The sequence below is a fragment of the Oncorhynchus kisutch genome, linkage group LG23, assembly GCF_002021735.2.
Source record: "Oncorhynchus kisutch isolate 150728-3 linkage group LG23, Okis_V2, whole genome shotgun sequence".
NCBI classification, from domain to species: Eukaryota; Metazoa; Chordata; class Actinopteri; order Salmoniformes; family Salmonidae; genus Oncorhynchus; species Oncorhynchus kisutch.
The window spans coordinates 47,419,017-47,432,795 of NC_034196.2; the positions used below are offsets into that span (position 1 = coordinate 47,419,017).

The following is a 13,779-nucleotide window of genomic DNA, read 5'->3' on the forward strand; positions in this document are numbered from 1 at the left end:
GCCATTACTACATTTGTCCCATTTCAATGCTTGTCTTTATGAAATCTAATAAATATATTTCAGCCAATAATAAATCCAAGCCTCCTTACCAAATAGGATGAACAGTTCGTGTGGTGATATGCTCTTCAGGGAGAAAGAGGAAGAAGAATGAGGAAGTCAGTCAGCTGGTTAAGTTAAGACTGGTGTGGTGTGATATACATTGCTCTCTAATTAAATTGGCTCAGTAGCCAACCAAGCCTGTTTCATTTCATTTCCTTTCCTTGTTTCATATTGATGGCATCATCAGACGTAGCCAGCCAGCCACCCAGGCAGCAAGCCACCCACCCAGCCAGCCACCCAGCCAGCCACCCAGCCAGCTAGCCAGCCACCCAACCAGCCACCCAGCCAGTCAGCCAGGCAGCAAGCCACCCAGCCATGCAGCAAGCCACCCAGCCAGGCAGCCAGCCAGCCACCCAACCAGCCAGCCAGGCAGCCACCCACCCACCCACCCACCCACCCACCCACCCACCCACCCAACCAGCCAGCCAGCCAGGCAGCCTCCCACCCACCCAACCAGCCAGGCAGCCAGCCACCCACCCAACCAGCCAGCCAGGCAGCCAGCCACCCAGCCAGCCAGCCAGCCAGCCAGCCAGGCAGCAGTAGCTCAGCCCTAATGCTGCTTATCTGAAGAATCCAATAAGACCCAGCAGAATTCTATTCAACACGTTAAGTCCCTGATGGCCCCCTATACCCTATGTAGTGCACTACTCTAGACACAAAACCCATTGTGCTTTGGTCAAAAGTAGTACACTATATAGGGAATAGGTAATACACTATATAGGGAATAGGGAGCCATAAGGGACGAAAACAATGAGGATAGAGGGGACATTGACAGGGTCACAGGGGGTCACTCACATCGGGGTTGAGGTTGGAGACAAGGAGAACAGAGTGAACGGCGGTGGGCGCCATGCCGTGCAGGGTCATCCGTCCCGAGACGAGGGGTCCCATTCCTGCCATCGTGTGCATGGACAGACCTGGGGGCACGCATGAGAGCAGGTCAAAGGGCGGGCCTACTGGAGAAGGGGGAGGCCTCAGGGTCATAGGAGGAGGGAGGGCCCTTAGTCAGAAGGAGGGAGGGTAGGAGGGGGGAGGGCCCAGTGTCATAGGAGGGAGAGGGGTAGGGGTAGGGGAGGAGGGCCCAGGGTCATAGGAGGGAGAGGGGGAGGGAAGGAGGGAGAGGGGGAGGGCCCAGGGTCATAGGAGGGGGAGGGCCCAGGGTCAGAAGGTGGAGGGGAGGGGGGCCCTTGGTCAGAAGGAGGTGGTGAGGAGGGGGGAGGACTCAGGGTCAGAAGGAGGAGGGGGGAGGGCCCTTGGTCAGAAGGAGGAGGGAAGGAGGGGGGAGGGCCCTTGGTCAGAAGGAGGGGGGGAGGAGGGGGGAGGGCCCAGGGTCATAGGAAGGAGAGGAGGAGGGCCTAGGGTCATAGGAGAGAGAGGAGGAGGGGTAGGGGAGGGCCCAGGGTCGTAGGAGGGAGAGGAGGAGGGCCCTTGGTCAGAAGGAGGAGGGGAGAAGGGGGGAGGGCCCAGGGTCGTAAGAGGGAGGGGAGGAGGGGGGAGGGCCCAGGGTCATAGGAGGAGGAGGGCCCAGGGTCATAGGAGGGAGAGGAGGAGGGGGGAGGGCCCAGGGTCATAGGAGGGAGAGGAGGAGGGGGGAGGGCCCAGGGTCATAGGAGGGAGAGGGGGAGGGCCCAGGGTCGTAGGAGGGAGGGGGGAGGGCCCAGGGTCATAGGAGGGAGAGGAGGAGGGCCCAGGGTCATAGGAGGGAGAGGAGGAGGGCCCAGGGTCATAGGAGAGAGGGTAGGAGGGGGGGGGGGGGGGTGGCAGGGTCATAGGAGGGAGGGGAGGAGGGGGAGGGCCCAGGGTCATAGGAGGGAGGGGAGGAGGGGGTGGCCCAGGGTCATAGGAGGGAGAGGAGGAGGGGGGAGGGCCCAGGGTCATAGGAGGGAGAGGAGGAGGGGGGAGGGCCCAGGGTCATAGGAGGGAGAGGGGGAGGGCCCAGGGTCGTAGGAGGGAGGGGGGAGGGCCCAGGGTCATAGGAGGGAGAGGAGGAGGGCCCAGGGTCATAGGAGGGAGAGGAGGAGGGCCCAGGGTCATAGGAGAGAGGGTAGGAGGGGGGGGGGGGTGGCAGGGTCATAGGAGGGAGGGGAGGAGGGGGAGGGCCCAGGGTCATAGGAGGGAGGGGAGGAGGGGGTGGCCCAGGGTCATAGGAGGGAGAGGAGGAGGGGGAGGGCCCAGGGTCATAGGAGGACTTGAGACAATTCAAACATGGATTGTGTATGTGTGCTATTCAGAGGATGAATGGGAAAGACAAAACATTAAAGTGTCTTTGAACGAGGTATGGTAATAGGTACCAGGTGCACCGGTTTCTGTCAAGAACGGCAACGTTGGGCCTCCCGAGTGGCGCAGTGGTCTAAGGCACTGCATCGCAGTGCTAGCTGTGCCACTAGAGATTCTGGGTTCGAGTCCAGGTTCTGTAGGAGCCGGCCACGACCGGGAGACCCATGGGGCGGCGCACATTTGGCCCAGTGTCGTCTGGGTTAGGGGAGAGTTTGGCCGGCAGGGATGTCCTTGTCCCATCGCTCACTAGCGACTCCTGTGGGGGGCCTGGGCGTAGGGCACGCTGACACGGTCGCCAGGTGTACGGTGTTTCCTCCGACACAATGGTGCGGCTGGCTTCCGGGTTAAGCGGGCATTGTGTCAAGAAGCAGTGCGGCTTGGTTGGATTGTGTTTTGGAGGACCCACGGCTCTCGACTTTGCCCCCCCCCGAGTTCATACGGGAGTTGCAGTGATGAAATAAGACTGTAACCAATAGGATACCACAAAAAAGGGTAAAAGTATCAAAAAGAAAGAACTGCAATGCTGCTGGGTTTTTCACGCTCAACAGTTTCCTATGTGTATCAAGAATGATCCACCAACCAAAGGACATCCAGCCAACTTGACATAACTGTGGGATTTCACTTTTGGATAAATAGCGTGCCTAATTTCAACTTCAAGATTATTAGTAGATTTGGATAGAAAACACTCTGACGTTTCTAAAACTGTTTGAATCATGTCTGTGAGTATAACAGAACTTATGTAGCAGGCAAAACCCCGAGGACTAACCGTTCAGATTTTTTTTTTTTAGGTCTCTGTTCAGTGAGATCTCGTTTGCAAACGATATTTCTTAGGTACTGGTTTTGAGTTCCTACCGCTTCCACTGGATGTCACCACTCTTTGGAATTTGATTGAGGTTATTCATTTGTGCAATGAAGAAGTAGGCCAATTAGGAACTGGGTAACACTGTTGAGAGTTGCGCAAGATGTGAAAAGTAGCATTGGTTTGTTGTCTTCCTGTATTGAACACAGATAGACCCGTCTTCAATTTGATCGATTATGAACGTTTAAAAATACCTAAAGTTGTATTACAAAAGTAGTTTGAAATATTTTGGCAAAATTTATAGGCAACTTTTGAACTATTTTGTAGTGACGTTGCATTTTTTGGAAGCTGTTTTTTTCTGGATCATACGCGCTTTATAAATTGACATATTGGATATATATGGACGGAATTAATCGAACAAAAGGACCAATTTTGATGTTTATGGGACATATTGGAGTGCCAATAAAAGAAGCTCGTCAAAGGTAAGGCTTGTTTTATATTTTATTTCTGCGTTTTGTGTAGCGCCTGCAGGGTTGAAATATGCTACCCTCTTTGTTTACTGGTTGTGCTATCATCAGATAATAGCTTCTTATGCTTTCGCCGAAAAGCCTTTTAAAATCGGACATGTTGTCTGGATTCACAATGAGCTTTAATTGAGGATGTGATTTGAAAGTTACATTTTTATTTCATTTATTTTTATTTGCCGCGCTGCATTTTCCCTGTTTTTTTCCCCAAGTGGGACGTGACTGTCCTCCTCCGTAAGAAGATTTTAAACACAATTTTACTCCTGAACTTATTTAGGCTTATTTTGCCCCACTGACAAAAGCAGTGTACCACAGAGCCTTCGGAAAGTATTCAGATCCTTTGACTTTATTTTTTTTTCACCCGTAATGACAAAGCGAAAACATGTTTTTAGAAATTTTTCTGAATTTATGAAAAATTTGAAAACAGAAATAACTTATTTACATAAGTATTCAGACCCTTTGCGATGAGACTCGAAATTGAGTTTTCAATAAACATCATTGAGATGTTTCTACAACTAGATTGGAGTCCACCTGTGGAAAATGCATTTGATTGGACACACACCTGTCTATAAGGTCCCACAGTTGACAGTACATGTCAGAGCAATAACCAAGCCACGAGGTCGAAGGAATTGTCCGTAGAGCTCCGAGACAGGATTGTGTCGAGGGACAAATCTAGGGAAGTGTACCAACACATTTCCGTAGCATTGAAGGTCCCCAAGAACACAGAAGTCTCCATCATTCTTAAATGGAAGAAGTTTGGAACCACCAAGACTCTTCCAAGAGCTGGCCGCCCGACTAAACTGAGCAATCTGGGTAGAATGGCCTTGGTCAGGGAGGTGACCAAGAACCTGATGGTCACTCTGACAGAGCTCTAGAGTTCCTTTGTGGAGATGGGAGGACCTTCCAGAAGCACAACCATCTCTACAGCACTCCACCAATCAGGCCTTTATGGTTGAGTGGCCAGACGGAAGCCACTCTTTAGTAAAAGGCACATGACAGCCCGCTTGGAGTTTGCCAAAAGGCACCTAAAGGACTCTCAGACCATGAGAAACAAGATTCTCTCATCTGATGAAAATAAGATTTCATTATTTGGCCTGAATGTCAAGCATCACGTCTAGAGGAAACCTGGCACCATCCCTACAGTGAAGCATGGTGGTGGGAGCATCATGCTGTGGGGATGTCTTTCAGCGGCAGGGACTGGGAGACTAGTCAAGATCGAGGGAAAGATGAAGGAGCAAAGAGAGAGAGAGATTCTTGATGAAAACCTGCTCCAGAGCACTCAGGACCTCCGACTGGGGCGAAGGTTCACCTTCCAACAGGACAACGACCCTAAGCACACAGCCAAGACAACGCAGGAGTGGCTTCGGGACAAGTCTCTGAATGTCATTGAGTGGCCCAGAGAGAGAACGGACTTAAACCTGATCAAACATCTCTGGTAGACCAGCAAGTAGCAGTGCAGCGACACTCCCCATCCAACATGACAGACACTTGAGAGGATCTGCAGAGAGGAATGGAAGAAACAGGTGTGCCAAACTTGTAGCGTCATACCGACAAAGACTAGAGGCTGTAGTGTCATACTGACAAAGACTAGAGGCTGTGGTGTCATACCCAAGAAGACCCGAGGCTGTGGCGTCATACCCAAGAAGACCCGAGGCTGTAGCGTCATACCCAAGAAGACTCGAGGCTGTAGCGTCATACCCAAGAAGACTCGAGGCTGTAGCGTCATACCCAAGAAGACCCGAGGCTGTAGCGTCATACCCAAGAAGACCCGAGGCTGTAGCGTCATACCCAAGAAGACCCGAGGCTGTAGCGTCATACCCAAGAAGACTCGAGGCTGTAATCGCTGCCAAGGGTGCTTCAACAAAGTACTGAGTAAAGGGTCTGAATACTTACAGTATGTAAATGTAATGTTTACGTTTATTTTTTATAACATAAACTAGTTTTTACTTTGTCATTATGGGGTATTGTGTGCAGATTGATGAGGGGGGAAAACAATTGAATACATTTCAGAATAAGGCTGTAATGTAACAAAATGGGCCTGGCGCAGTGCGCACTAACCAAGGTTGCCAGGTGCACGGTGTTTCCTCCGACACATTGGTGCGGCTGGCTTCCGGGTTGGATGCGTGCTGTGTTAAGAAGCCGTGCGGCTTGGTTGGGTTGTGTTTCGGAGGACGCATGACTTTCAACCTTCGTCTCTCCCGAGCCCGTACGGGAGTTGTAGCGATGAGACAAGATAGTAGCTACTAAACAATTGGACACCACGAAAAGGGGGTAAAAAATACAAATAAACAAAATAATTAAAATGAAAAAAGTGAAGGGGTCTGAATTTGAGACGCAGCCTGGGAGTGGGAGGAGGAGGATGATGGTGATGTACCAATAGAAAGACTAAAACGGGATTCCCCCACAATTCAATGGGGATGGTGTGATCTGAGGGGCCTATGTCTGTCTTTGGACCTACCTACCTACCTACCGAGTATGGGGCTGGAGAAGGGTGATAGCTACCTATATAGGGGGTATGGGTGCTGGAGGAGGGTGATAGCTACCTATATAGGGGGTATGGAGCTGGAGGAGGGTGATAGCTACCTATATAGGGGGTATGGTGCTGGAGGAGGGTGATAGCTACCCAATATAGGGGGTATGGGTGCTGGAGCAGGGTGATAGCTACCTATATAGGGGGTATGGGTGCTGGAGCAGGGTGATAGCTACCTATATAGGGGGTATGGGTGCTGGAGGAGGGTGATAGCTACCTATATAGGGGGTATGGGTGCTGGAGCAGGGTGATAGCTACCTATATAGGGGGTATGGGTGCTGGAGGAGGGTGATAGCTACCTATATAGGGGGTATGGCTGCTGGAGCAGGGTGATAGCTACCTATATAGGGGGTATGGGTGCTGGAGCAGGGTGATAGCTACCTATATAGGGGGTATGGGTGCTGGAGGAGGGTGATAGCTACCTATATAGGGGGTATGGGGGCTGGAGCAGGGTGATAGCTACCTATATTGGGGGTATGGGGCTGGAGAAGAGTGATACCTACCTATATAGGGGGTATGGGTGCTGGAGCAGGGTGATAGCTACCTATATAGGGGGTATGGGGCAGGGTGATAGCTACCTATATAGGGGGTATGGGGCAGGAGACGGGTGATACCTACCTATATAGGGAGTATGGGGATGGAGGAGGGTGATAGTGGGGTGATACCTACCTATATAGGGGGTATGGGCCTGGAGGAGGGTGATACCTACCTATATAGGGGGTATGGGGCTGGAGGAGGGTGATACCTACCTATATAGGGGGTATGGGGCTGGAGAAAGGTGATACCTACCTATATAGGGGGTATGGGGCAGGAGAAGGGTGATACCTACCTATTTGGGGGTATGGGGCCAGAGGAGGGTGATAGTGGGGTGATACCTACCTGTATGGGGCAGGAGGAGGGTGATAGTGGGGTGTACCTACCTGCTTGGGAGAATCCGATAGTGGGGCAAAAACCTGCTGCCCCAGCATAAGGCGAAGAGATGATACCTGGAGCACCTGGAAACACAAATCAATCAATCAATTAATCAAGTGTGTATTATAAAGCCTTGTTAACCCACCCTAAACCCCAAAGAGCAAATCAGAAGTGAGAGCACAGTCGAAAAACTCCTTAGACCACACAAAGACACAGGGGAGAGTGGGGTAAACACTCCTTAGACCACACAAAGACACAGGGGAGAGTGGGGTAAACACTCCTTAGACCACACAAAGACACAGGGGAGAGTGGGGTAAACACTCCTTAGACCACACAAAGACACAGGGGAGAGTGGGGTAAACACTCCTTAGACCACACAAAGACACAGGGGGAGAGTGGGGTAAACACTCCTTAGACCACACAAGACACAGGGGAGAGTGGGGTAAACACTCCTTAGACCACACAAAGACACAGGGGGAGAGTGGGGTAAACACTCCTTAGACCACACAAAGACACAGGGGAGAGTGGGGGTAAACACTCCTTAGACCACACACAGACATAGGGGAGAGTGGGTAAACACTCCTTAGACACACACAGACACAGGGGAGAGTGGGGTAAACACTCCTTAGACCAGACACAGGGGAGAGTGGGGTAAACACTCCTTAGACCACACAAAGACACAGGGGAGAGTGGGGTAAACCACTCCTTAGACCACACACAGACACAGGGGAGAGTGGGGGTAAACACTCCTTAGACCACACACAGACACAGGGGAGAGTGGGGTAAACACTCCTTAGACCACACACAGACACAGGGGAGAGGTGGGTAAACACTCCTTAGACCACACACAGACACAGGGGAGAGTGGGGTAAACACTCCTTAGACCACACACAGACACAGGGGAGAGTGGGGTAAACACTCCTTAGACCAGACACAGGGGAGAGTGGGGTAAACACTCCTTAGACCACACAAAGACACAGGGGAGAGTGGGGGTAAACACTTCTTAGACCACACAAAAGACACAGGGGAGAGTGGGGTAAACACTCCTTAGACCACACAAAGACACAGGGGAGAGTGGGGTAAACACTCCTTAGACCACACACAGACACATAGGGGAGAAGTGGGGTAAACACTCCTTAGACCACACACAGACACAGGGGAGAGTGGGGTAAACACTCCTTAGACCAGACACAGGGGAGAGTGGGTAAACACTCCTTAGACCACACACAGACACAGGGGAGAGTGGGGGTAAAACACTCCTTAGACCACACACAGGGAGAGTGGGGTAAACACTCCTTAGACCACACACAGGGGAGAGTGGGGTAACACTCCTTAGACCAGACACAGGGGAGAGGGGTAAACACTCCTTAGACCAGACACAGAAACAGGGGAGAGTGGGGTAAACACTCCTTAGACCAGACACAGGGGGAGTGGGGTAAACACTCCTTAGACCACACACAGACACAGGGGGAGAGTGGGGGTAAACACTCCTTAGACCAGACACAGGGGAGAGTGGGGTAAACCACTCCTTAGACCAGACACAGGGAGAGTGGGGTAAACACTCCTTAGACCAGACACAGGGGAGAGTGGGGTAAACACTGCCTTAGACCAGACACAGGGGAGAGTGGGGTAAACACTCCTTAGACCACACACAGACACAGGGGAGAGTGGGGTAAACACTCCTTAGACCAGACACAGGGGAGAGTGGGGTAAACACTCCTTAGACCAGACACAGGGGAGAGTGGGGTAAACACTCCTTAGACCAGGACACTAGGGGAGAGTGGGGTAAACATCCTTAGACCAGACACAGACCACAGACAACAGGGAGAGTGGGGTAAACACTCCTTAGACCCATACCACAGGTGAGAGTGGGGTAAACACTCCTTAGACCAGACACAACACATAGGGGAGAGTGGGGTAAACACTCCTTAGACCACACAGGGAGATTGGGGTAAACACTCCTTAGACCACACACAGGGGAGAGTGGGGTAAACACTCCTTAGACCAGACACAGGGGAGAGTGGGGGTAACACTCCTTAGACCACACACAGGGGAGAGTGGTAAACACTCCTTAGACCAGACACAGTGGGAGAGTGGGGTAAACACTCCTTAGACCAGACACAGGGGAGATGTGGGGTAAACACTCTTAGACCAACACACAGCACAGGGAGAGTGGGGTAAACACTCCTTAGACCAGACACAGGGGAGAGTGGGGTAAACACTCCTTAGACCAGACACAGGGGAGAGTGGGGTAAACACTCCTAGACCACACACAGGGGAGAGTGGGGTAAACACTCCTTAGACCAGACACAGGGGAGAGTGGGGTAAACACTCCTTAGACCAGACACAGGGGAGAGTGGGGTAAACACTCCTTAGACCACACACAGGGGAGAGTGGGGTAAACACTCCTTAGACCAGACACAGGGGAGAGTGGGGTAAACACTCCTTAGACCACACACAGGGGAGAGTGGGTGGTAAACACTCCTTAGACCACACACAGACACAGGGGAGAGTGGGGGTAAACACTCCTTAGACCAGACACAGGGGAGAGTGGGGTAAACACTCCTTAGACCAGACACAGGGGGAGAGTGGGGTAAACACTCCTTAGACCACACACAGGGGAGAGTGGGGTAAACACTCCTTAGACCAGACACAGGGGAGAGTGGGGGTAAACACTCCTTAGACCAGACACAGGGGAGAGTGGGGTAAACACTCCTTAGACCACACACAGGGGAGAGTGGGGTAAACACTCCTTAGACCAGACACAGGGGAGAGTGGGGTAAACACTCCTTAGACCACACACAGGGGAGAGTGGGGTAAACACTCCTTAGACCAGACACAGGGGAGAGTGGGGTAAACACTCCTTAGACCAGACACAGGGGAGAGTGGGGTAAACACTCCTTAGACCAGACACAGGGGAGAGTGGGGTAAACACTCCTTAGACCAGACACAGGGGAGAGTGGGGTAAACACTCCTTAGACCAGACACAGGGGAGAGTGGGGTAAACACTCCTTAGACCAGACACAGGGGAGAGTGGGGTAAACACTCCTTAGACCAGACACAGGGGAGAGTGGGGTAAACACTCCTTAGACCACACACAGGGGAGAGTGGGGTAAACACTCCTTAGACCAGACACAGACACAGGGGAGAGTGGGGTAAACACTCCTTAGACCAGACACAGGGGAGAGTGGGGGTAAACACTCCTTAGACCACACACAGGGGAGAGTGGGGTAAACCACTCCTTAGACCAGACACAGGGGAGAGTGGGGTAAACACTCCTTAGACCAGACACAGGGGAGAGTGGGGTAAACACTCCTTAGACCACACACAGGGGAGAGTGGGGTAAACACTCCTTAGACCAGACACAGGGGAGAGTGGGGTAAACACTCCTTAGACCAGACACAGGGGAGAGTGGGGGTAAACCACTCCTTAGACCAGACACAGGGGAGAGTGGGGTAAACACTCCTTAGACCAGACACAGGGGAGAGTGGGGTAAACACTCCTTAGACCAGACACAGGGGAGAGTGGGGTAAACACTCCTTAGACCAGACACAGGGGAGAGTGGGGTAAACACTCCTTAGACCACACACAGGGGAGAGTGGGGTAAACACTCCTTAGACCACACACAGACACAGGGGAGAGTGGGGTAAACACTCCTTAGACCAGACACAGGGGAGAGTGGGGTAAACACTCCTTAGACCACACACAGGGGAGAGTGGGGTAAACACTCCTTAGACCACACACAGGGGAGAGTGGGGTAAACACTCCTTAGACCAGACACAGGGGAGAGTGGGGTAAACACTCCTTAGACCAGACACAGGGGAGAGTGGGGTAAACACTCCTTAGACCAGACACAGGGGAGAGTGGGGTAAACACTCCTTAGACCAGACACAGGGGAGAGTGGGGTAAACACTCCTTAGACCAGACACAGGGGAGAGTGGGGTAAACACTCCTTAGACCAGACACAGGGGAGAGTGGGGTAAACACTCCTTAGACCAGACACAGGGGAGAGTGGGGTAAACACTCCTTAGACCAGACACAGGGGAGAGTGGGGTAAACACTCCTTAGACCAGACACAGGGGAGAGTGGGGTAAACACTCCTTAGACCAGACACAGGGGAGAGTGGGGTAAACACTCCTTAGACCAGACACAGGGGAGAGTGGGGTAAACACTCCTTAGACCAGACACAGGGGAGAGTGGGGTAAACACTCCTTAGACCAGACACAGGGGAGAGTGGGGTAAACACTCCTTAGACCAGACACAGGGGGAGAGTGGGGTAAACACTCCTTAGACCAACACAGGGGAGAGTGGGGTAAACACTCCTTAGACCAGACACAGGGGAGAGTGGGGTAAACACTCCTTAGACCAGACACAGGGGAGAGTGGGGTAAACACTCCTTTAGACCAGACACAGGGGAGAGTGGGGTAAACACTCCTTAGACCAGACACAGGGGAGAGTGGGGTAACACTCCTTAGACCAGACACAGGGGAGAGTGGGGTAAACACTCCTTAGACCAGACACAGGGGAGAGTGGGGTAAACACTCCTTAGACCAGACACAGGGGAGAGTGGGGTAAACACTCCTTAGACCAGACACAGGGGAGAGTGGGGTAAACACTCCTTAGACCAGACACAGGGGAGAGTGGGGGTAAACACTCCTTAGACCAGACACAGGGGAGAGTGGGGTAAACACTCCTTAGACCAGACACAGGGGAGAGTGGGGTAAACACTCCTTAGACCAGACACAGGGGAGAGTGGGGTAAACACTCCTTAGACCAGACACAGGGGAGAGTGGGGTAAACACTCCTTAGACCAGACACAGGGGAGAGTGGGGTAAACACTCCTTAGACCAGACACAGGGGAGAGTGGGGTAAACACTCCTTAGACCAGACACAGGGGAGAGTGGGGTAAACACTCCTTAGACCAGACACAGGGGAGAGTGGGGTAAACACTCCTTAGACCAGACACAGGGGAGAGTGGGGTAAACACTCCTTAGACCAGACACAGGGGAGAGTGGGGTAAACACTCCTTAGACCACACACAGGGAGAGTGGGGTAAACACTCCTTAGACCAGACACAGGGGAGAGTGGGGTAAACACTCCTTAGACCAGACACAGGGGAGAGTGGGGTAAACACTCCTTAGACCACACACAGGGGAGAGTGGGGTAAACACTCCTTAGACCAGACACAGGGGAGAGTGGGGTAAACACTCCTTAGACCAGACACAGGGGAGAGTGGGGTAAACACTCCTTAGACCACACACAGGGGAGAGTGGGGTAAACACTCCTTAGACCACACACAGGGGAGAGTGGGGTAAACACTCCTTAGACCAGACACAGGGGAGAGTGGGGTAAACACTCCTTAGACCAGACACAGGGGAGAGTGGGGTAAACACTCCTTAGACCAGACACAGGGGAGAGTGGGGTAAACACTCCTTAGACCAGACACAGGGGAGAGTGGGGTAAACACTCCTTAGACCACACACAGGGGAGAGTGGGGTAAACACTCCTTAGACCAGACACAGGGGAGAGTGGGGTAAACACTCCTTAGACCAGACACAGGGGAGAGTGGGGTAAACACTCCTTAGACCAGACACAGACACAGGGGAGAGTGGGGTAAACACTCCTTAGACCACACACAGACACAGGGGAGAGTGGGGTAAACACTCCTTAGACCAGACACAGGGGAGAGTGGGGTAAACACTCCTTAGACCACACACAGGGGAGAGTGGGGTAAACACTCCTTAGACCAGACACAGGGGAGAGTGGGGTAAACACTCCTTAGACCACACACAGGGGAGAGTGGGGTAAACACTCCTTAGACCAGACACAGGGGAGAGTGGGGTAAACACTCCTTAGACCAGACACAGGGGAGAGTGGGGTAAACACTCCTTAGACCACACACAGGGGAGAGTGGGGTAAACACTCCTTAGACCAGACACAGGGGAGAGTGGGGTAAACACTCCTTAGACCACACACAGGGGAGAGTGGGGTAAACACTCCTTAGACCACACACAGGGGAGAGTGGGGTAAACACTCCTTAGACCAGACACAGGGGAGAGTGGGGTAAACACTCCTTAGACCAGACACAGGGGAGAGTGGGGTAAAACACTCCTTAGACCAGACACAGGGGAGAGTGGGGTAAACACTCCTTAGACCAGACACAGGGGAGAGTGGGGTAAACACTCCTTAGACCACACACAGACACAGGGGAGAGTGGGGTAAACACTCCTTAGACCAGACACAGGGGAGAGTGGGGTAAACACTCCTTAGACCACACACAGGGGAGAGTGGGGTAAACACTCCTTAGACCACACACAGACACAGGGGAGAGTGGGGTAAACACTCCTTAGACCAGACACAGGGGAGAGTGGGGGTAAACACTCCTTAGACCACACACAGGGGAGAGTGGGGTAAACACTCCTTAGACCAGACACAGGGGAGAGTGGGGTAAACACTCCTTAGACCACACACAGGGGAGAGTGGGGTAAACACTCCTTAGACCACACACAGGGGAGAGTGGGGTAAACACTCCTTAGACCAGACACAGGGGAGAGTGGGGTAAACACTCCTTAGACCAGACACAGGGGAGAGTGGGGTAAACACTCCTTAGACCAGACACAGGGGAGAGTGGGGTAAACACT

General features: G+C 52.6%; 1 protein-coding gene across 1 annotated transcript in view; it reads right to left on the reverse strand.

Moving 5' to 3' along the window:
• Positions 1-13,779, reverse strand: part of LOC109880876 (polypyrimidine tract-binding protein 3) — a gene marked incomplete in the record, with an annotated part of 103,786 nt that overhangs the window by 15,383 nt on the left and 74,624 nt on the right. The window contains 3 exon segments of the mRNA XM_031803277.1: positions 90-123; positions 895-1,013; positions 7,147-7,221. Coding sequence (XP_031659137.1) covers positions 90-123; positions 895-1,013; positions 7,147-7,221 — 228 coding nt within the window.